The sequence below is a fragment of the Aulonocara stuartgranti genome, assembly GCF_965226115.1.
Source record: "Aulonocara stuartgranti genome assembly, chromosome: 2".
NCBI lineage: Eukaryota > Metazoa > Chordata > Actinopteri > Cichliformes > Cichlidae > Aulonocara > Aulonocara stuartgranti.
Genome location: NC_138940.1, coordinates 187,833 through 209,969, shown reverse-complemented (window position 1 = coordinate 209,969; position 22,137 = coordinate 187,833). Strand labels below are relative to the sequence as shown.

The 22,137-nt window shown below is 44.0% G+C and overlaps 1 protein-coding gene across 3 annotated transcripts in view; it reads right to left on the bottom strand.

The window, feature by feature from the left end:
* Positions 1-8,965: 8,965 nt before the first annotated feature.
* slc7a11 (solute carrier family 7 member 11) overlaps positions 8,966-22,137 on the bottom strand; it is a 51,737-nt gene continuing 38,565 nt past the window's right edge. Inside the window, exons 10-12 of one of the 3 annotated variants that reach the window (XM_082552873.1) lie at positions 18,280-18,429; positions 15,680-15,857; positions 9,720-9,881 (exon numbers count right to left, since the gene is read on the bottom strand). In XM_082552873.1, coding sequence (XP_082408999.1) covers positions 9,826-9,881; positions 15,680-15,857; positions 18,280-18,429 — 384 coding nt within the window. In that variant the 3' untranslated portion in view covers positions 9,720-9,825. Of the gene's footprint in view, positions 9,882-15,679; positions 15,858-18,279; positions 18,430-22,137 lie in introns of all 3 variants that reach the window. The other 2 variants (XM_082552874.1, XM_082552875.1) reach the window with 2 other exon arrangements.

Here is a 22,137-nt window from a genome sequence, read left to right as displayed (position 1 = left end):
TCGTTACCACACAGATGAGGGCCCTCATTCATGAGGGATGCTCTCTGCAACATCTGGACATCACCAGCAGCCGTTTGACGCCCTGCACCTCCTGAAGCTCCATTGTTCCACTGAAGGAAAAAGCACCCCAGACCATTATGGCGCCCCCTCCACTGGGGCGCGTAGACAACATCTCAGGTGGGATCTGCTTGTCATACCAGTAACTTTGGAAACCATCAGAAGAAGGTTGCATTTTTTTTCTCATCAGAGAATTTGTTTTTGAAGCCCTTCAGTCTCAGATGCCGTTTGCTGCAGTCGGCTCCACTAATGGCCTTAATTTGGGTTGAGGATTTTTTTGGGTCTTCCACTTGACTTTTTTGTTCCATAACCCCCAGGATCATTTAAGAAATTCCAAATGCCTGTCTTACTGCGTCCCACCTCGGCAGTGATGGCACGCTGTGAGAGACCGTGCTTATGCAGTTCGACCACGTTTAAAAAGGAACGTTTTTTTGCTTTTGCCATCAGAATGTCATGACAGTGTGACTACCTAACAGAAAATGACAATGAATACACACATATTTGCACAGATTTGGCCTTTTAAAGGCATGTGGTCCTAAACTCTTGATCAGCTGTAAAACAGCCTGTCCCTGTTTAAGTTTGTTAAATGTAAGTTAAATGTTGTGTGTACCTCCCATTTCTGCTTGTTGCATGATATTGGAACCTTGTTAAAATCCAACCATGCAAAATATGATTTTTAAGTGGTTTAAGTGGTCTTAAACTTTTGATCAGGACTGTATTTAATAATCGATTAGTTTATTCTGAATGGATTACAAATGCTTTATGTCCGCATTGCAATACATCACAATTGTAAATCATTATACGATTAATTGTGTCAGCTCTATTAGATGTAAGATTGTTTATTTGCTTGATACATGTCTATTTGTTTTTAAATGGGCAGTTTGCTTTATGTGCTTTGTATTTGCTAGATTAGGAAAGAATGCTAATCTACACCGAGCATCAGAAGAACAACATGCAAGTCTTCAAACACATCGGATCCAAAACCTGTTCCAGTTCCTCAGACACCATCAGAGACTGTTTTGAAAGCCCTCTACTATCAATCTGGATAAAAGGAAACTTTATCAACCACTGCACATATCAAGTGTTTTAAATTTTGTTTGACTGTTTATTAGGTTCTTATTTGTTTTTGGTTGTATTAAGTTTGATATTAATGGTCAAATGCAGACCTTATTATCTCCCCAGAGAACTCACTTCGATCATACTCACTGCCGTGTATATACCCCCCGACGCTAATGCTAGGTTGGCCATGAAAGAACTTTCTGCAGCCATTAACAAACACCAGAATAAACACTCCGGGGCTGCTTTTATTGTTGCTGGCGACTTCAACCACACCAACTTAAAGACAGTCCTCCCCAGATTCCACCAACATGTCTCCTGCCACACCAGAGGAGACAAGACTTTAGACCATGTGTATTCCAACCTGGCTGGAGCCTACAAAGCCACACCCCTCCCCCACATTGGACAATCGGACCATCTCTCCCTGTTCCTCACACCTAGGTATTGTGAGATTATTCTGTTATTATATCTTATCTTATATATGTAGTTAAAGTAGTTGAATTATGTTAACTGCTGTAGGTCATATATTATCCTTTAGTTTAGATGGTGTGCTGTGTATGTAGTTTAGTTCTCATTATACTTTTGGGTTAAAAGAACATAATCATTTGTAGTTCATTAGATAAGTGTGCATCACTCTGTATCCTTGATCTGCTGGGAATGTGTTACACTGTTTTCTTGACATGCTTTATTGTTGAATCATAAAAAGAAGGTTGTAAGCAGGAGACTTGGTGTCTAAGACAGGGGAGATGGACCACATTCCACACCCCCACCTTACAGAGAGCAGAGAAACAACTGCCGAGGTCATAACTTAGGCGCCGTAAGAGAGAAAGAATGTGAATGTTTGGGCTTTTACGACTAGGTGGGGGCCACTAGCGGCTATAAGAAGCTGAGTAACACGTCACCATTTCGAGACTTGCGGTGACCCTCTTCAGGCATGTCTCCCCATCATGATGGTCCTTATGCTCTTAAGTGTTGAATTTATGGAAATAAATGATTGTTGATTGAGCATAAATGCACCGAGTATTGTCCTTCCTTCAGCCCAAAGATTCAAAGAATTGGGAGATTCCAACAGTATTCACCACTCATCCAACGTGTGAAACCTGCTGTGAGGACAATTAAAGTGTGGCCAGAGGGGACAGACGCAGTGCTCCAGGACAGATTTAAAAACACAGACTGGAATATGTTCACCCACACAGACCTGGACCAGTACGCCTCATCTGTACTGGATTACATCTCCGAAACCACAGACAGTGTCACCACCCAGAAACGGATCACCATGTACCCCAACCAGAAGCCTTGGATGAACCGGGATGTTCGTCTCCTCCTGAAGGCCCGCAACACCGCCTTTAGGTCAGGAGATGCACACGCCTACAGCACAGCCAGGGCTAATCTAAAGAAGGGCATCAAAAAAGCCAAACACCATTACAAAAAGAAGGTAGAAGAACACTTCTCCAACTCCAACCCCCGACGCATGTGGCAAGGACTCCAGACCATCACAGACTACAGGACCACCAAACCCTCCCCCGCATCCTCTGATGTCTCCTTCCTCAACGAGCTCAACAACTTTTATGCTCGTTTTGGGTGAGGGAACCCCACAACCACAACCAAAGCAGACGTGACGCCAGACCACCAACCTCTGACTCTCTCCCCCACCGATGTAGGAGCGGTGCTGAGCAGGATCAATGTCCACAAGGCTGCAGGTCCTGATGGCATCCCCGGGCGTGTTCTCAGAGCGTGTTCTGGGGAGCTTGCAGGAGTGCTCACAGACATATTCAACCTGTCCTTGGCCCACGCTGTGGTACCGGCCTGCTTCAAATCCACCTCCATCGTCCCGATACCCAAAAACTGCAACCCATCTTGCCTCAATGATTATCGCCCAGTAGCACTCACCCCCATCATCACGAAGTGCTTAGAGCAGCTGGTCCTAGCACACTTCAAATCCTGTCTTTCCCCCACCCTGGACCCCCACCAATTCGCATACCGCCAGAACAGGAGCACAGAGGACGCAGTCTCCATCGCACTGCACTCTGTCCTCTCACACCTGGACAACAACAACACCTACGCCAGAATGCTGTTTATAGACTTCAGTTCAGCATTCAATACAATCCACCCCTCACCACTCATCAGGAAACTGACAGACCTGGGCATCAGTTCCCTCATCTGCAAATGGTTACTGGACTTCCTGACCAACCGCCCCCAACATGTCCGGCTGGATAACCACTGCTCATCTACCATCACAATGAACACCGGTGTACCACAAGGCTGTGTGATGAGCCCTTTCCTCTACTCCCTCTTCACCCACGACTGCAGACCTGCTGATGGTTCCAACACCATCATTAAGTTTGCAGATGACCTGCTGCTCTCTGGCAGGTAGCTCCATGCTCTCCTGGGTTTTAAATGCACCTTAGAACACACATGCATCAACACTACAATGAGCGGGTGGAGGGAGGTTTGGAGTCTTCTCTCACCCCATTCTCTGCGGCCTGCTGGAGCGGGGGGGCTAGGAGGAGGAGTTGGTTGTCCGACTGCGGTCTGGAGTGTGGGGCCTCCCTGCTGCTGCGGAGTCGGGGCGGTCTGCCTCCCCCCACCGCAGGGAAAAGGGCAACACCACCTGGGTCTGGGTGCAGTTCCCCCCTCCAGGGGCAAGGGTACCTAGACCCGGTTCGTAGAGTATGCTTGGGGAGTGTGATCGTGTGTACAGCGTCTCTTTATGTCTGTCTCCATGTTGGTTGAGTGTGAAGTAAGTGCATATGAGAGCATGAGGGTGGGAATGGATGTTTGTGTCTGTGTGTGCCTGTATGTCTGTGTCTATATGTCAGGTTGGGTGTCAGACGTCACCTCTCTGGGGACATCTCAGGCCCTGAGTGGTTCTTTGTGTCCGGGGATGGGCGTCCAGGTACACACTGGTTCACTCCTTGGTGGCCGCTTATCGGGGCCTGGAGCCTGGGGCTCGCTCGGGCCACTTCGGAGGTGGGGTGCCCCCGGCCTCTCGGCCTGGGGCTCGGTCACTCAGGCACGGCTGGCTGCCGGCGGAGCTCACGGGCGCGTCACTGCAACCCCCCCTGGCTTCTGCTCCATGGCTGCTGAGTGAGCCCTCATCTGGGACTCTCCTCAGCTCTTTCTGGGACAGTGGCGCGGCTGCCCCTCTGTTGGTCTTCCTTGGTCTCTTGTGTTCTGGGGGCCTCTGGATGTCTGGAGTTTTGATCTCCTCCATACCTGCTTCATGCCCTGGAGGACGGGGCTGTGCCCCCCCCCCCCCCCCCCCCCACACCCTCTAGCAGATTATTACATGAAGGAACCTTTTAAAAAAAAAACAAGCGCGTCCATGCTCACAGGTGTACACACGGGTGATCACACCCACAAACTACACCCTTTTTGGCTCCTACCTCAAAGCACACTGTGTTCTGTTGATCTTATGTGCTGCACAATAATGTCTAATATTTAGTATTTACTGTCATATTCCCATATATCATTGTGATGTTGTTTATTCTATTACTCTTGTTCTCTTCTGCTTGTTTTCTTTTTTCTTTCTCAGCAGGTGATCCAGGTGATTGATATATGCATTTTTTTTTTCTGCCCGTTCTGTTGGTTTTTGTATTTTGCCCTTCTCCCCCGTCCCTCTTCTCAACTGTTTCTCTTTCCCTCTTTCTTTCTCCCCTTCTTTCCCCCAGTCAAGTCTGTCCCGTATTCAGTAAGTGAAAATAAAATAAACAATAAAAGGTGAATCAAATGGACCATTACGGCAAGGCTGGGATGGTCAATTTGGTAAAGTAAATCCGTTGGGCATCTTTCTTTGCCTTTAGACAACAATTCTGATGGCAAAAGAGCCAAACGGGACAGGCAAAAAGAAAAAAAAAAGAAAAGAAAAAAAATAAAGTTTGCAGATGACACCACGGTGATTGGCCTCATCAGTGACAATGATGAGGCCGCCTACAGGGAGGAGGTGGATCGTCTGGCTGAGTGGTGCAACACAAACAACCTGCTGCTTAACACCGAGAAGACCAAGGAGCTCATCGTGGACTACAGGAGGAATGCTGACCCACATCCACCCATCCACATTAAGGGGACGGCTGTGGAGCGTGTGAGCAGCTTCAAGTTCCTGGGAGTCCACATCTCCGAGGATCTCACCTGGACGACCAACTGCTCCAAGCTGGTCAAGAAGGCTCACCAGCGCCTCTTCTTCTTGAGGACTCTGAGGAAAAACCACCTGTCCTCAGACATCCTGGTGAACTTCTATCGTTGCACCATCGAGAGCATCCCGACCAACTGTATAACAGTCTGGTACGGGAACTGCTCTGCCTCGGACCGGAAGGCGTTGCAGAGGGTCGTGAAAACTGCCCAGCGCATCGCTGGAGCACCACTTCCTGCCATAAAAGACATCTACAGGAAGCGGTGTCTGAAAAGGGCTGGGAAAATCATCAGAGACCCCAGTCACCCATCACATGGACTCTTCACCCTCCTGCCCTCTGGGAGGCGCTACAGGAGCCTCCGGACTAAGACCACCAGGTACCGGAACAGCTTCTTCCCCACCGCTGTCAGACTCCTGAACTCTGCCTCCTGACATCTGACCCACGTTAACACATGGACTGAACATACACACACCCACAATGGACAACTGTACCCTCAAACACACAATAATAACACGGACTGAACCACCACTCACAACCACTAGCACTTTATATAGCCTCTGTAGAAATTATCCACATATCTCACTTATCTTAACTGCACTACTGTATAGCTCTGTAAATAATCATTCTGTACATACGATAATTTTTAACCCTACAACTGTTTACAACTTGTATAGTTCCCATTTCTGTATAGCTGTATATCTCAGATTCTGTAAAGTTATTTATTTCATATTTATATCCTGTTCATAGCTTGTACTCACTACAGCCTGTACATACTTATAGTTATAGAATATTCACAACATACTTCATACCGTGTACATTATAACATACCATAATAGACCCATTTCTGTAATATACTCACATATCTATATTATTGCTAATATATATTGTAATATATCTATATCACTAAAGCACTTCTGGATGGATGCAAACTGCATTTCGTTGCCCTGTACCTGTGCATGTGCAATGACAATAAAGTTGAATTCTATTCTAATTCTATTCTATTCTATATTAATTAGATCAGTGCCTTTTTAATCATTAATTTGATTATTTAATATTAACTGTTTAATTTAATCATTTCTCTACTGGTTTTTCATTAATGTTTCTAGCAAATTATAACAAAAAGTCATAATGTAAGTTTTATGCCAATTAGCCCTATTATGTTTATTACCTCATTTGTTGGAGCTTATTTTTTTAGACGACATTCTGGCTGCAACAGCTGCCAATAATTTACTGTAAATATGAACTTTTGAATAAAAAGACATGTTTTGTATTATACAGCTCTTCTGTGCTTTGTCAATAGGAGACGGTAATCAAGCTTATTAAAATGTATTTTAACAGGTTTACATTATATTAGTTTTTTTTTATTTCAATGTAATTATTGTGCAAAAACCAAAGTTCACTGTGAATTTTACATTTCTCAACAAAGTATACCGTTATGTATTCTGCATTCTCACTATATTTTCCACTGTGAAATTCTGGCAACCACAGCCGCCAGTAATTTACCGTAATATTCAACTTTTTAGTATGATACCGTATTATTTTATATAGTTTCACTTACGTTCTTATATATTTAACGAAGTAAGACGGTAATCCGGTTAATCTAATGTCTGTGGTTTTCACATGAATTACCCATTAACAATTTTACAATTTAGGTTCAAATTCATAGTCATTTACTGTAAAAATAATTATTATTTACTGTGAAATTTATGGTTACCAAAATAGGATACCATTTTGTGTTCTACATTTACAATTTATTTTTCACGGTGAAATTCTGGCAACCACAGCTGCCAGTAATTCACCGTAAATTCTACAATTTTTTAAACAGCTGGATAGTCCAGCCCCTATCCAGCAGAGCCCAAGCCGTGAGATGAGGTGAGTCCAACTATATCTAGTCTCTCTCAACCTCACGCGCTAACTCAGGCTCCTTCCCTACCAGGAAGGTGACGTTCCATGTCCAAATCACTAGGTTTGGTAGTCGGGATCGGTCGACCAGGGCCTCCCCTCCTGTCCGCCGCCTGACAACATTGCACCCAACCCCTACGGCCACCTCCAGCAGGCGGTGGACCTTCAGGAGGTTGGGTCCATGTCACTTTTTCGAGCTGTGCCTGGCTGGGCCCCATGGACTAAGGCCCGCTAAATTTTGAATCACTCTTTGTCTGGTCTCTCACCCAGGACCAGTTTGCCATGGCTGACCCTACCAGGGAGTAGGGTTTTAATGCTAAACACACCATGACATGTAAAACCAGCATAGTTCTTCACAGAGAACTATGCTGGGGAACTATCTTTACTTACTGTATGTTTGACTGGATCACGCCCTGCAAAAAACTGAAGGCCAAAGTTAGGCTTCCATTGAAACCACAGTAATCAAATACAATACACAGATGTAAGTACATCTGAGCAAAGCCATACTGTGTTGAAAAGAACTTTATTTATTAGGTAACTTAAAATCTATTTAAGTCCTGGAAGGATTTAGCAAAACACTATCACCCAATATGTAGCATGTATAATATTGAGCACACTATAATACTGTAAGAAAAGTTCATTACCATAACATTTGTTCTCATGAGCGTAAAATCATATTTTCCTTTTTTGTGTCTCTGTATAACAGCAGCACGTGGTGGTGCAGAGGTAACCCTCTCTCATAATATGTCACAGGTATTATGAGACTGGGTTACTTTCATGGTGTTCATTACATCTGAATCTTAAACCCATTTAATTGTTAAACTAACACTCAAGCTGGAGCACAGGTAGCTCCTGGAGCATTAGTATTTCTGTAATTGTCCAAATGCCTGCACTGTATCCAAATCTAGCTGCTCCTAGCCAACACAAAGGCTGGTGTTAGCTTAGTTTAAGCCAGATTTTTTTAATGTTTCACAGCTAAAGTGAAAGCTCCCGGGCATTTTGTCTCTATGCTGCCCTCCTCTCATCAGTAGTAAAAGCCCTCCATTTACAGGACACAGAGCTTAAAGGGGATGCAGGGTGCCACAGGGTAGCAGTTACACAGACAGATTACCTGCAAATCCCACCCAGGGGACTCAGAGCAGCCACATCTGCAGTCTACACACACGCACGCACACACACACACACACGCACGCACGCACACACACAGACATGCACACACACAGTCACCTCTTGAAATAAGATTATAACACCAGGTCACACAGAGCCAAGCCCCTTCATTCCTGATGCAGGCAGAGGGAAGTGCTGATGCAGTCTGAATGGGAAATGTGAATGGAGTGCCGGGGGAGCAGAGATATACATAAAGTCAGAGAAGTAATGAAATGATGGAGTCAAATGGCAAAGGTCCAGATGTTAAGGCTGAACCCAATCAGCTACAACGTTAAAACCCACCTAATATTGAATATGCCCAGAACTTTATTTTGTCACTGGACATCCACGATCCTCTAGTTGTGTTTGTTATGGATGGATCAAATGGTCAATCCATACTTCCACGAATGGCCTGCAAGGTTCCCAATAACATTTTGGTTTGGTGGTTTGTGTCAAAAACAGCCAATAAATGCAGACCCCAGGTTTCCTACAAAGCCCTGCACTGTAGGGAGAAAATCAATTTTATCCTCCCCATTAGTCCGTGGTTTTGAATTTGTAGCTGAATGATTTAAATTCAGCTGTAATAAGTTCATTTCTGAGCTTCAGCTGGAGTTGAGAGTCTGCCATTGGTGTAACAAGCTGAGGGGTCCATGTCAGGTGGTGAGAAGAATGAGAACTGTGCATTCATTTTATTATGGTGCAACAGGGTCAGAGTTATTAGCAGTGGACATGCTGTCAGTATCCACAGCAAAAAGTTGGGGGAATGATTTTTCTGCTTCATAAGCTGAAAGCATATATAAAAAAAAATCATTCAGTCTGCTGTGTTACATTAATATTTTTCTAAGAGGTAACAATACTGATGACCAAACAACTGCGTTATATGTAAAAGGTCAAACAATGAAAAAAAACCTACTGATCAAAAACTCTTATCTTAAATAACTATAACACATCGATAATAAAATCACTCATTACAGAGTACTGTCCCATGGTACCTAAATAAGCTTAGAGAGCAAGAAATAAGCATAATACTGTAAATCGCCTTTAAACTCTAAGCAGTCACAGAAGAAAATATGTTACTCTAAAGTAGCTATGCATGATTCCCAGTTTAAAACAATTCTTATTTATTATAAATTGGGCCACAATGCATTATTCTTTGCTGAAAAAAACTCTTTTTCTTCACCTTCTGATTGGCTGTCCTTGTAAACAACACGTCTGGTTGGGCAGGTGGGTGGGCCTTACATGTTCAATGTGTTCTATGTTTGCAAATGTTCCTATTTACTGAAATGTTGATAATATGAGCATTCAAGGCAAATCGTTAAATGCTTTGAAACATATTAAACACACAATAGTATCATTTATGTATAATGTATAGGTTGTACAAAGCAAAAGGCAACATTTCTTCTCCTTTTACATAAATAATCACAATGTTCCCAAAGATCAGTGACAAATAAGTAAAAATAAAATAACTTTGAATTTCAGTTTAAAAACATCTGCATTTATCCAATTGTGCTGGTGCTGTAATGCTTGTGTGCTGTCATTGGTCAGCTGGGACAACCTCCAGGATGATCTGCAAGGTTCGGTTGAAGGAATCTGATGACACAAACAAAATCGTGTAAAGCTCCATCAAGATAACAGCCTAACAAGATTGCAGTTAAAACACAAATGAAAGGTGATTGTTTCATAAAAATCATTGATAACAGTGCAACAATTGGAAATCAGCACATTATACAAAGCAGATACAATTAGCTCTCTAAAGCAATGAAGATGTGTTCTCTGGAGTGATAAATTACAGTTCTCCATCTGGCAACTGGATGGAGAGCTGTTTGGGGGGGGGGGTGAGCTGAAGTTGAGTTGTTTGTCAGGAGTTGGGTTCAGCCCCTTGAAATACCTTTTAACTCCCAGGGGCTTCTGTAAACCACCACCACCCAAGATAAAGCTAACACTTGTGAGACTTGTGAGGTGTAAGTATCACAGCAGATACCACTATGTCAAAAAACTGAGGACGGAACACAGAAAGATATGAAAGAATTTTTTCGTAGTCTATTTTTTTATGTCTAGTATATAACCCATTTGAAAATATGCTGCAGTAGGCCAAAACTTGATTAATGATGTTAAATATGATTTGCAACATAAGAAAAAAGACAGAAAAATGTCAAAAAGTCCTCCTATTACAGATTTTAGATGTTTAGCTTCATCCATTGACAGATCTCTCCTGAAATGTTCAGTTCAGGTCTGGCCGGGCCACTCAAAGACACTCACAGGGTGGTCCCAAAGCCACTGCTTTGTTTTCTTAGGCGTGTTCTTAGGGTCATTGTCCTGTTGGAAGGTGAATTTTTGTACTCAAAAGAGTCCTGAAGAGCAGAGAGCACTCCTGTCTCTGAACCGCTTTGCAGCATCTGACGAGCGGTCTGTCTGACGGAATTAGCTTAACAGACGCGTCGGGGTTTCCAAATTCGTAGGCTGCATACTCCTGAGGACCCGGCCTTTGCGGTCTACGTGGGCCGAGTCCTCCGAAGGCCGGGTAGGCCGGAATTGCGAGGCTGTGAAATTAGACGATCTAGCCTTCAGTTTTGCGTCACCAGCTGTCTCGGTGGAGTTTAATAAACTCGGCCGTCTGCTCCTTTCTATCTAAAATATAACAGGACACTGGAGTACATTCTCGATCATCTCACACTTCTATTTAATCAGTTTTCTGCTTGACGTTTCTTCAGCTGTGTGAAAACGAAATCTTTAATCTCAGCCAAACCAATTTTCTCACGAAAAATTAAAACACTGAAAAAAGCCAAATAATAACATTTTTAAGTTATCTAAGTGACTTATATATAATGTTTAACCTGAGTTGTGAAAGACCGCGGGTGGTTTGAAAACGGTGTGCAGGGACTACGCTGTTATCGCCCCGGCTAGCTATCAAGCTGGTGGGTAACAGACGTCTCCGAAAACATCGGAGCACTTTTGCAAATATGCGATATCTTGATAGACCGAGCAGATATTTGAAGTTTACACACCCACACTCTTGCCTAAAAATATGTTAAAACTTTATTTTGTGACCCAGAAAGAGTAATAAGAGTAATACTAACACTAAATAGCTGCCGCCATTGTTGGAAACTGGAATTGGCTGGGCTGCCAGTTCATTGGCAAGAGCTTTCTTTAGCAGGTTATCATCAAGGATGTGTTTGCACATTGTATTAATCTTTCCCTCAACCCTTACAAGTCTCCCAGTTCCTGTTGCTGAAAAACTTTCCCACAACATGATGCTGCCACCACCATGTTTAACTTCAGGGATAGTACTGCCCAGGTCATGAACAGTTCCCGGTTTCCTTCAGACATGATGCTTGGCATTCAGGCCAAGTATTCCAACTTTCTTCTAGAGAACTTTGCTTCTCATGGTATGAGAGTCCAGATAAATGATGGAGGGTTCACCCTCCCTACCGCTCCCCACCTGGGACAGCTACCCCCCTACTGTGATGTAGTACTTGTTGGTTCTCGTGTGGTTGTTGACCCACTCCCTTGGTGGTCTTAGATCCAGTCAGTTCTTGGGCACCTGGAGCCGTAGAACCCTGATCTTGGCTTGCACCGGGGTAGCCTGTCTCTAGAGGGGTCAGCTACCTGTCTCCTCTGTTTCTCTCCTCGACTCTCACCCCTTGGCCATGGGCACCACATTTAGGGCCTTCCTGCTCCTGCTGGGATGGGTGCACAGGCATAGTCTTGGGTCTTTAATAATCCTGGGGGCTGTGGATGGGAAGGTTCTCCCAGATCCATCTCGCCTCTGGTTCCTGGAGGGTGTTATTGTGGCTCCCCCCCCCCCCCCCCCCCTCATTTTTAACTACATTTCATGACAAAGACACACACGTACATACTCACACTTGACACTCTTTCTCTTTTTCTGTCTCACACTCACACACACACCACAAGAAGCTTGTTGATTAATGTACCTGTATATTTTTTTAGAAAAAAAAGAAAAAAAGATTAATGTACCTGTGCACTTTCCAATTATAGTGCTCCAGGTTTTATATGTTTTGTATGGTCATGAAGACCCTGGAATGACACATCCTGGACTAGCTTCAACCCATAGTCAGACCACATCTGGATCCCCTTCAGTTTGCTTACCAGCCCCGCCTCGGAACTGAGGATGCCATCATCTGCCTGCTCGATCGTGTCTACACCCATCTGGACCAGCGAGCACTGTGAGGGTCTTGTTTGTTGACTTTTCCAGTGCTTTCAACACCATCAGACTGAGCCTCCTGGGTGATGAGCAAACAGTGATGCAGGTGCTTCTCTGTTGTCCTGGATTGTTTATTATCAAACAATAAGACCACAATATGTGCATCTTCCACATTGTGTGTCTGACAAGGTAATCAGCAACACAGGGGCACCACAAGGGACTGTCCTCTCCCCCTTCCTCTTCACCCTCTACACCACAGACTTCAGCCACTGCACAGAGACCTCCATCTTCAGAAGTTTTCTGATGACTTTGCAGCAGGGGTGATGTGGGCGACTCCTTTGTCACGTGGTGCAAGCAGAATCATCTGCAGCTCAACGTGGCAAAGACCAAGGAATTAATTGTGGATTTTATGAGGCCCAGGAAAACCGTGACCCCTGTTTTAACAAGGGGGTCAACATGAACATTGTGGAGGACTATAAATACCTTGGAGTAGGCAAAGACAATAAACTGGACTGGATTAAAAACAACACTGCACTCTACAGGAAAGGCCAGAGTCATCTCTATTTTCTGAGGCGGATGAGGTACTTCAACATCTGTCAATGATCATGATTTTTTATGAGTCTGCTGTTACCAGTGCTGTCCTCTATGCTGTTGCATGCTGGGGCAGCAGGTTGAGGGTCACAGATGCCAACAGACTCAATAAACTGACCTGCAAGGCCAGTAATTTTGTGGGGATGGAGCTGGACTCCCTCAAGGTGGTGTCTGAGAGGCAGATGTTGTCCAAGTTAAAGACAATGTTGGACAATACCTCCCACCCACTCCATGACGTGCTGGCTAGCCACAGGAGCACACTCAGTGAGAGACTGAGATTACCAAAAAGCACCACTGAACGACACAGGAAATCATTCCTGCCTGTAGCCATCCCCCTGTACAACTCCTCCATCTAACACACTTGTAAACACTGCAATAGTAACATCCTTTTTCACATGCTCTTTTCAACTCAGTAATGTTGCTGTCAATATTATTGATATTTATTTATAATCGCCTCTGTCAATCCTTGATATTTATTATTATATAATTATTGAGTGATTTGTATATATTGTGCTTTTTCTTAAATCTGTAACATATTGTATTGTTAAATAGTCTAGTCTCTTTCTGTTACTGTACTGGAGACACTGTAACCCACATCATTTCCTTAGGGATTAATAAAGTATTCTGATTCTGATATGTATGTTTGTTTTTCTTACAGATACGGAAACACACATTGTGCATATTTATTTGTACTCTATCCTTTACTGTGTCTTTCTTGACCTTGAGTTTTGCGCTTCCTTACAGTTTTTATTTCCTGAGTCTGTAGTGCTGGAGGTCTCTTCAAGTTGAAGAAAAAGTTTCAGCTCAAGACAGAAGCATCACACCAGGAGAGTAACACTGGATCCAGTTCAATAACACTTCTTGTAAATAACCGGTCGTCCTTTTCAATAACCAACTTTTTCAGTAGATCAATGGACTTGATAAAACTCAACCAACCAACAAAGACCAACCCCAGCAGAGGACATTAGTGATATGTCGGTCGCGAACGAAATGGCTCTTATAGCCGGATCTTTGACGTGAACGACGCGAGCCGGCTCCTTATTGCGAGCAGTGGGGTTTTTTTTTTCTTTCTCTCACCCTCTCTCTCTCACTTTTTTCGCTTCACTCCGCACGCGAGCCTTGTGCTTTACGCTGGGCAGAGGGGGAGGGGCGGTAGTTAGTCAGTAGCACAGGAACAGAGCGGGAGGGAGAGAGAGAGAAAGAGAGCCAGGGACAACAACGTCACATTAGAAAGGTATAGCAATCATCCACAACTATTTTCAGTTGCAGATGATAAAGGATTCAGAAAGTTTATTCATGCAGGTCCATATGACAGAGAATATGCATCTTCTTTTTGTTTTCGTATTTTAATTTATATTTAATTGTGTTGTGGTTTGTAGTGTTTTGTGTTGTTTCACTTTAAATTAGTCAAAGGAAAAAGCTGAAAATTTAAACAGTTAAAAGTTGAAATGTGAATAGTTGGTTTTTGTATTATATGATTTATTTATTACATTTTATGTGGAGTGAATAAATAAAAGTATATTTACGGTGGCCCCTACAGACAAAGCACGTACAAACTTCAAAACACGTAAAAACTCCAAAACACGTGAAAACTCCAAAACACGTGAAAACTCCAAAACACGTAAAAACTCCGAAGCACGCACAAAACAACAACAGAAGTGCTCCAGGATGCTAGGGCGCAGTGTTGAGCTTTTGTTACCTCGTGGCTACACAAGCCAGGAAGTACAAACGACCGGATTTGGTGTGTGGTAGTAGCAGGTAAGTGAACATTTTTTTAAATTATTTGAATATATGTGAGTGCTTGTGTATAAATACACAAACAATACACACATGCTTTCAATTGTGTAATTTAAGTGATCTTGGTAATTCTGTTTTGAAGTTCAGTTAACGCTAGAAATGTGTTTTGGAGTTTGTACGTGTTTTGTCTCTAGGGGCCACCATATATATTTATATATAAACATATGTAAATGAATCCACTTTTTTTTTTTACATTAGTATTTCCTTTTGTGCATAATTTTGTATTGTTGTTAATAATAAATTAATTAAAGCACAAAACAACCTGAAGAGCCGGTTCGGAGCCGAAAGAGCCGGCTCTTTTTAGTGAGCCGAGCCGAAAGGGCCGGTTCTCTAAAAGGAGCCGGAAATCCCATCACTAGATGACACGGCACCCCAAAAAGTAATGAAAGACTGTCCAAACTTTCACACTCGAGTTTGATTTTGTGCCTCTCCAGTATCTCGCCAGACTCAAGAACCTTGATTTTAAAAATGAAATGCAAAAATTACATTCACTTCAATCTGAACCATGAAATATGTATTTGAGACCTTGATGAATTACTTCAGAATTAAATGAGGAAAAAGAAAAACTTCTTTTGGGTGGTCGATATTTTTCACTGGGGGGTGGCACTGTGGATTAATGCACATGTTTTATCTGACAGATTCTTACAGTGGATGATAACACTCCTAGGAATTTGTGCTTCCTCCCCACCAAACTGGGGATCTTTTCCATCACAGGTGAATTTACTACTACACTACAGATCACTTCCATTATTAAATAAATAATTGACAAATAGTGCTTTATTAATTTCATGTTTGCAGCTTAATCAAGTGACCCATCAGTAACTTAATGATGTGTTACCTAAAGTCCTCTGAAGCCACTTTGGTCTGTGGTTGAAGTAAATAAAGATGTAGTATGCAGGGATGCCAGTGAGGGAAATGGCAAATCCAATTCCTGTGTTAACAGGGTCCGAGTACAGAGACAGGAAGACCATGAAGAAACATGTGATGCAAAACACCACCGGAAAAAACAGTGGAACCTGCGGACAAATCAACAGTGAAATTATATACTGTACACACAAAGATGGTGAAAAGTCAGGATTTTGCAGAACTGATTGAATGTTTTGTGTTTAAAATTTCAGAGGAAAATGTAAGAGCTACAGTGCTGTGAAAAAAGTATTTGTCCCCTTCACAGTTCCTTAGTATTTATGTCACAATTTCATGTTTTAAATCATGACACAAACTTCGTTATTAAAATAAGATATTCTGAGTAAATACAAAATGCAGCTCTTAAACAATGATTTTATTTATTCAGGGCAAAACCTATTTGACCCTTTGTGAAAAAGTCATTGCACTCTTTGGTAAATCATGAATTAACTGTAATTATTAACCACAATTAAATTTGAGTGAATTTTCATTACTAGACCCAGTCCTGATTATTGTCACACCTGCTGAATCAAGAAATCACGTAATTAGAACCTGTCTGACAAAGTAAAGTAGGCTAATAGATTAGATTAGATGAAACTTTATTAATCCTTTGGGTGGGTTCCTCCGGGAAATTCAGTACTAGATGTGAAGGCCAACACATCAGAGCTAAGGAACAAACTCAGTGACACTTATCAGTCTGGGAAATGGTTTTCCACTAGTACCAACTCAGCCCCAAGATTTTGGGGAAAAGATTCTGTTGTCTGACAAGACGAAAGCTGAACCTTTTTGGAAGGTTTGAGTCCTGGTTACATCTGGTGTAACACCATTGCATACAAAGAGCATCATACTAGGGGTGGGTTTTTATAATCAATTTATCGATTAAAATCGATTCTGGCTTGGATAACGTAAAATCGATTCATTAAAATCCTGAATCGATTTTTTAATATAAATTTATTTTGCCCGAAATGCCAGAATCTCTGGTGAAATCTCACAAACTTTCAACAACCACCAAACAGTTAAGACAGTAAATGAGAGCAGGAACACGGATTCTGCACAAAGACTTAAACACACAGCGCAACCGGCGGATCAGAATCAGTTAGATGTCGCCTTTCTCACAGTCGGGGCTGAAAGCCGACAGCTGGCTGATTGTGATCTGTCGGTGGGTCCGCGCTTTGTGTTCATGCCCTTTATGCGCTGATTCTAAAGCTGTTAGTTTTATCTCTCTCCAAACAATATTGACCGAACCAGGAGCAAAAGAAGATCCAAACTATGCTTCACATAAACATCGTCATGAATTCACTCTGACTTTCGCTGTTTTGCTTCCATCGCGTTGCGCAGCTCTCTCTCCCTCTCCCTCTCTCCCTCTCTCTCTCTCTCTCCCTCTCTCTCTCTGTACTTCAAGAACAGTTTCCCTTTCTTCATTATTCGCTTGCTTGTTACGCACAAGTCTACTGTTGCTTACAGCGCTGTCAGCTGCTGTTTTTTTCCCTTTTACATTCTTCCGAAAAGAAAACCTCATTTCTGCTGTTCAACACTGAACAAATGTAAACTTTTTAAAATTATGCAAAATGCAAAACGCCGTGTCTCTAATAAAACCGCTGTAACTTCAGAGGTAATGTTCATGTGCTGATTAATGGTTTTCTTTCGTTTTTGATGTACTGCAGAATATTTTTATAAAATCTAGTCCAGGAAAATCGCCTTCATGTTTTTCTGTGTTTTATCCTCAGCTACTTTGACACAAAGGCATCAGCTGTGATGCTCACACCTTTGATAAAGTCTTGCGTGTGTCAGCTTCCTTTTTATAGATACAAAAATATGTAAATGTACTGATCTGAATTATAATATTTCTGACTGTCAAAATTTCCCAGATTCAAATCGAATTGAATCGAATCGAATTAAATCGAATCGTGGATCGAATCGATTCGGGACCTTGTGAATCGGAATTGAATCGATTCTAGAAATCTGTGACGATACCCAGCCCTACATCATACTAACAGTCAAACATGATAGTGGTAGTGGGGTGGTCTGGGGCAGCTTTAAGAGCTGAACAACTTGCCATGATTGATCAAACGGTGAATTCTGCTGTCTACCAGAAAATCCTGAAGGAGAATGTTCAGCAGTCACACTTGAATGATGCAGTGGGTCAATGATCCAAAACACACCAGCAAGTCCACCCCTGAATGGCTCAAAAATAAATTAATAAATGAAGGCTTTGGAGCAGCCTTGTCAAAGTCAGGACTGAGAAAACTGCGAAGCTTTAGCATGACAACACAAACACTTGGTGGTAGTTCTTGCTGTGAAGGGTGTCACAACCAGTGATTAGGTTTAGGGGACAATTACTTTTAAAATATAAAATGCAATTTGTTTGATGATCTGAAACATAAGTGTTACAAATGTAGGAAACACTAAGAAATCAGAAACGGGCAAATACTTTTACACGGCACTGTATCTGGATGCATAAAAGGTTAATTGCATATATAACTGTTAATACTGCAAAGTTCAGATATAGCTGCATAGTGGTGTGGAAATACTGACTTTAAAAGGGCGGGGGAGGTCCGGCTTTGTGTATCGGAGGTAGATCAAACCCAGCACCACCACACCGATGAACAGCCATCGCAGGAAGCTCATGAAGTTCAACAGACTGTAGATGTCTCCAACTAACAGCTGGAGCATGGTCATAGGGTACTGTATATTCACATACACATCCAAATACACACACACATACAAGACGGTTGTATTTCCATCAGTCAAGACTGTGTATTTACAGTGTGGATTTACAGTAGGTTTTATGGACTGATGAATCAAAACTTGAAATCTTTGGTTCCTTCTTCACAGGCTGTTTTACTGGATCCAGGGTCAGTGATAGGAGCCTTGAAACAAAATGGCTGTCGCAGCATTCTGGATTGCCATGCAATACCCTCTGGTATGGATTAAAGATGGACCGATCTGATATTACGTATCAGTATCGGTCTGATACTGACCTAAATTACTGGATCGGATATCGTAGAGAAATAAAAAATGTAATCCGATCCATTAAATATTTCAAAAGCACCTCACAAAACTTGCGACATAGTGTAGCCCAGCTCATAACCTTAGCACGTCGAAGCAGTATGCGTCACGTGATAGAGCAGCTGTGGCGTGCGAGACCTGTCGGCGGCCTTAGCGGAACTGTTTCGAGGTGACCGACTGGGAAACACTCTGTGAGCCTCACGCCGAGGACATCAATGGGCTTACTGAGTGTATCACAGACTACATAACTTTCTGCACCGACTCCATTGTTCCAGCTCAGACTGTTCATTGTTACCCAAATAACAAGCCGTGGGTGACTAAGGACATCAAAGCCCTCCTCAACAACAAGAAGAGGGCTTTCAGAGGGGGCAATAAAGAGGTGAGGAAGGTCCAGGTGTTACTAAAGGACAAGATCAGAGAGGTTAAGGACAATTACAGGAAGAAGCTGGAGTGGAGACTCCAGCAGAACAGCATGAGAGAAGTGTGGAGGGGCATGAAGACCATCACTGGATTCAGGCCAACCAACAGCAGGGGAGCTGAGGGAAGTGAGAATAGAGCTAACGAGTTGAATCTGTTTTTCAATAGATTCGACATCACAGTGTCTGCTCCCACCCCCACAACCTCACCTGTAGTCTGCCTGGAACCCAGAGCCACACCACTGTGCCAGCCTCTCTCCACATGGCACTGTGGCCTCCTGTGAGATTCCTGACACCCCTCCTCCACCCAAGTCTGACCACAACGCCATCTTCCTCATTCCCCAGTATAAACAAAGCATACGGAGGGAAGACGTGACCAAGAGGGAGGTAAAACGGTGGACTGCCCAATCAGAAGCTACGCTACAGGACGCACTCAACGACGTAGACTGGGACATGTTCAGAGCATGCGCAGTCGACATCAACGAGTTTACGGAAGTAGCAGTATGCTTCGTCAATATGCTAGCGGAGGAGATTATCCCCACTGCCAGAGTCACCACATTCCCAAACCAGAAACCGTGGATGGACAGATTGATCCGCACTGCAGTAAACGCCAGGACCGCCTCCTACAACGCGGGTCTCGCCACTGGCGATATGAGCGCCTACAAAGCGGCCTCATACGGCGTGCGGCGCGCGGTGAGAGATGCCAAACGCAGGTACCGGGAACGTGTGGAGTCCCGCTTCCACCAGGGCGACACACGGAGTATGTGGCACGGACTACGCACCATTACGGACTACAAAGCCAGGGACACTGCGCCGATCAATGCCAACTCTGCATTCACCAACGAGCTGAATCAGTTCTACGCCCGTTTCGAGGTTAGCCAGGCGGCTAATGCTATCTACCGCCTGACTACCGAGGACAGTGACGTCATCAGCGAGAGCCCGGTGACCAGCATCGCGGAGCATGACGTCCGAGCGGCACTGAGGAGAGTGAACACAAGGAAAGCGGCGGGGCCAGACGGCATCACCGGCCGTCTGCTGCGCTGCTGTGCTGACCAGCTAGCAGGTGTGTTCACTTACATCTTCAACGAGTCCCTGGCGAAGTCTGTGGTCCCCACATGCTTCAAAAGATCCACCATCATCCCTGTGCCCAAGAACAGCAAACCCTCATCCCTGAACGATTACCGGCCAGTTGCACTGACCTCGGTAGTAATGAAGGTGTTTGAGAGGCTGCTGAAGAACATCATCTCCTCCTCCATCCCAGACACCACAGATCCGCTGCAGTTCGCCTACAGATCCAACAGATCCACAGAGGATGCCATCGCCCACGTCCTACACACCACTCTCAGCCACGTGGACAAGAAACAGGGTAACTATGTGAGAATGCTGTTTGTTGATTACAGTTCAGCGTTTAACACAATAGTGCCCTGCAGACTGTTCACAAAGCTGAGGGATCTGGGACTTAACAGCCGTCTGTGTGCATGGGTGTTGGACTTCCTCACTGGCAGAACTCAGGTGGTGAGGGTGGGCAGGTGCTTCTCCAACAGCATCACCATCAACACAGGAGCACCTCAGGGATGTGTCCTCTCGCCACTGCTCTACTCCCTCTACACTTCAGACTGTGTGGCCACCCATGGCTCCAACACCATTGTGAAGTTTGCTGACGACACAGTGGTGTTGGGTGCCATCTCCAACAACGATGAGGCGGCCTACATGGATGAAGTGAAGAATCTGGCATCGTGGTGCCAGGACAACCACCTCCAGCTGAACGTCAGCAAGACCAAGGAGCTGGTGGTGGACTTCAGAAGGGGTCAGCACAGAGACTACAAGCCCATCATCATCAATGGAGCTCCAGTGGAGAGGGTGCAGTCCTTCAAGTATCTTGGTGTCCACATCTCCTCAGACCTGACATGGGCTGCCCACATTCAGGTCCAGACCAAAAAGGCTAGGCAGCGCCTGTATCACCTACGACAACTGAGGAAGTTCAGGGTCTCTCCAAAGATCCTCAGGATTTTCTATACAGGTGCTGTGGAGAGCATCCTCACACAGAACATGACATCGTGGTTTGGGAACAGCTGTGTGAAGGACCAAAAAGCTCTCCAGAGAGTGATCCGTACAGCAGAATGCTGCTGCAGGATTGCTCTCCCCCCGCTTCAGGACACCTACACCAGGAGATGCCGGACTAGAGCAGCGCAGATACTGAAGGACCCGTCCCATCCTGGCAACAAACTGTTCCAACTTCTGCAATCTGGTAGAAGGTTCCGCATCTTCCGGGCAAGGACAGAGAGACTCAAGAGGAGCTTCTATCCCCAAGCCATCCGTGCCCTAAACACACACACCCGCCCTCTCACATCATCTATAATTGACTGAGACAGGACTCTCTTCCAGACACTCTAAACCAAGGCACAATGTACATTTCAATTCCTTTAATTTTAAATATGTTTATATTGTCTATCCTGTAAAATAGTCAGATGTCTATTCATATTAATGTACAGAATTCACCTGCTTGCTGCTACTACTGCACATTCACCCAGTGTATATACTATATGTCTGTATATATATATATAATGTTCTTCCTCTACACCCCCCCCCCCCCCCCCATTTTTGCACATGTCGAGGAGCGTGTCAGGCTACATTTCACTGTGTGTTATACTTGTATAACTATGCATGTGACAAATAAAGAACCTTGAACCTTGAACCATCACCTTCACTCAATACCAGGTCGCGATGCAAATGAGGAGTCTTCACTCAGGCAAGTCTGCTGGACCAGACGGAGTGAGTCCCCTCGTCCTCAAGACCTGTGCCCCCCAGATGTGTGGAGTCTTTCATAAACTGTTTATGCTGAGTCTGCAGAGGGTCCCAGTGATGTGGAAGACATCATGCCTCGTCCCTATTCCAAAGATACCACGTGTCCTGGATTGTTGATTACCTGACAGGAAGACCACAATATGTACGTCTCCCACAGTGTGTG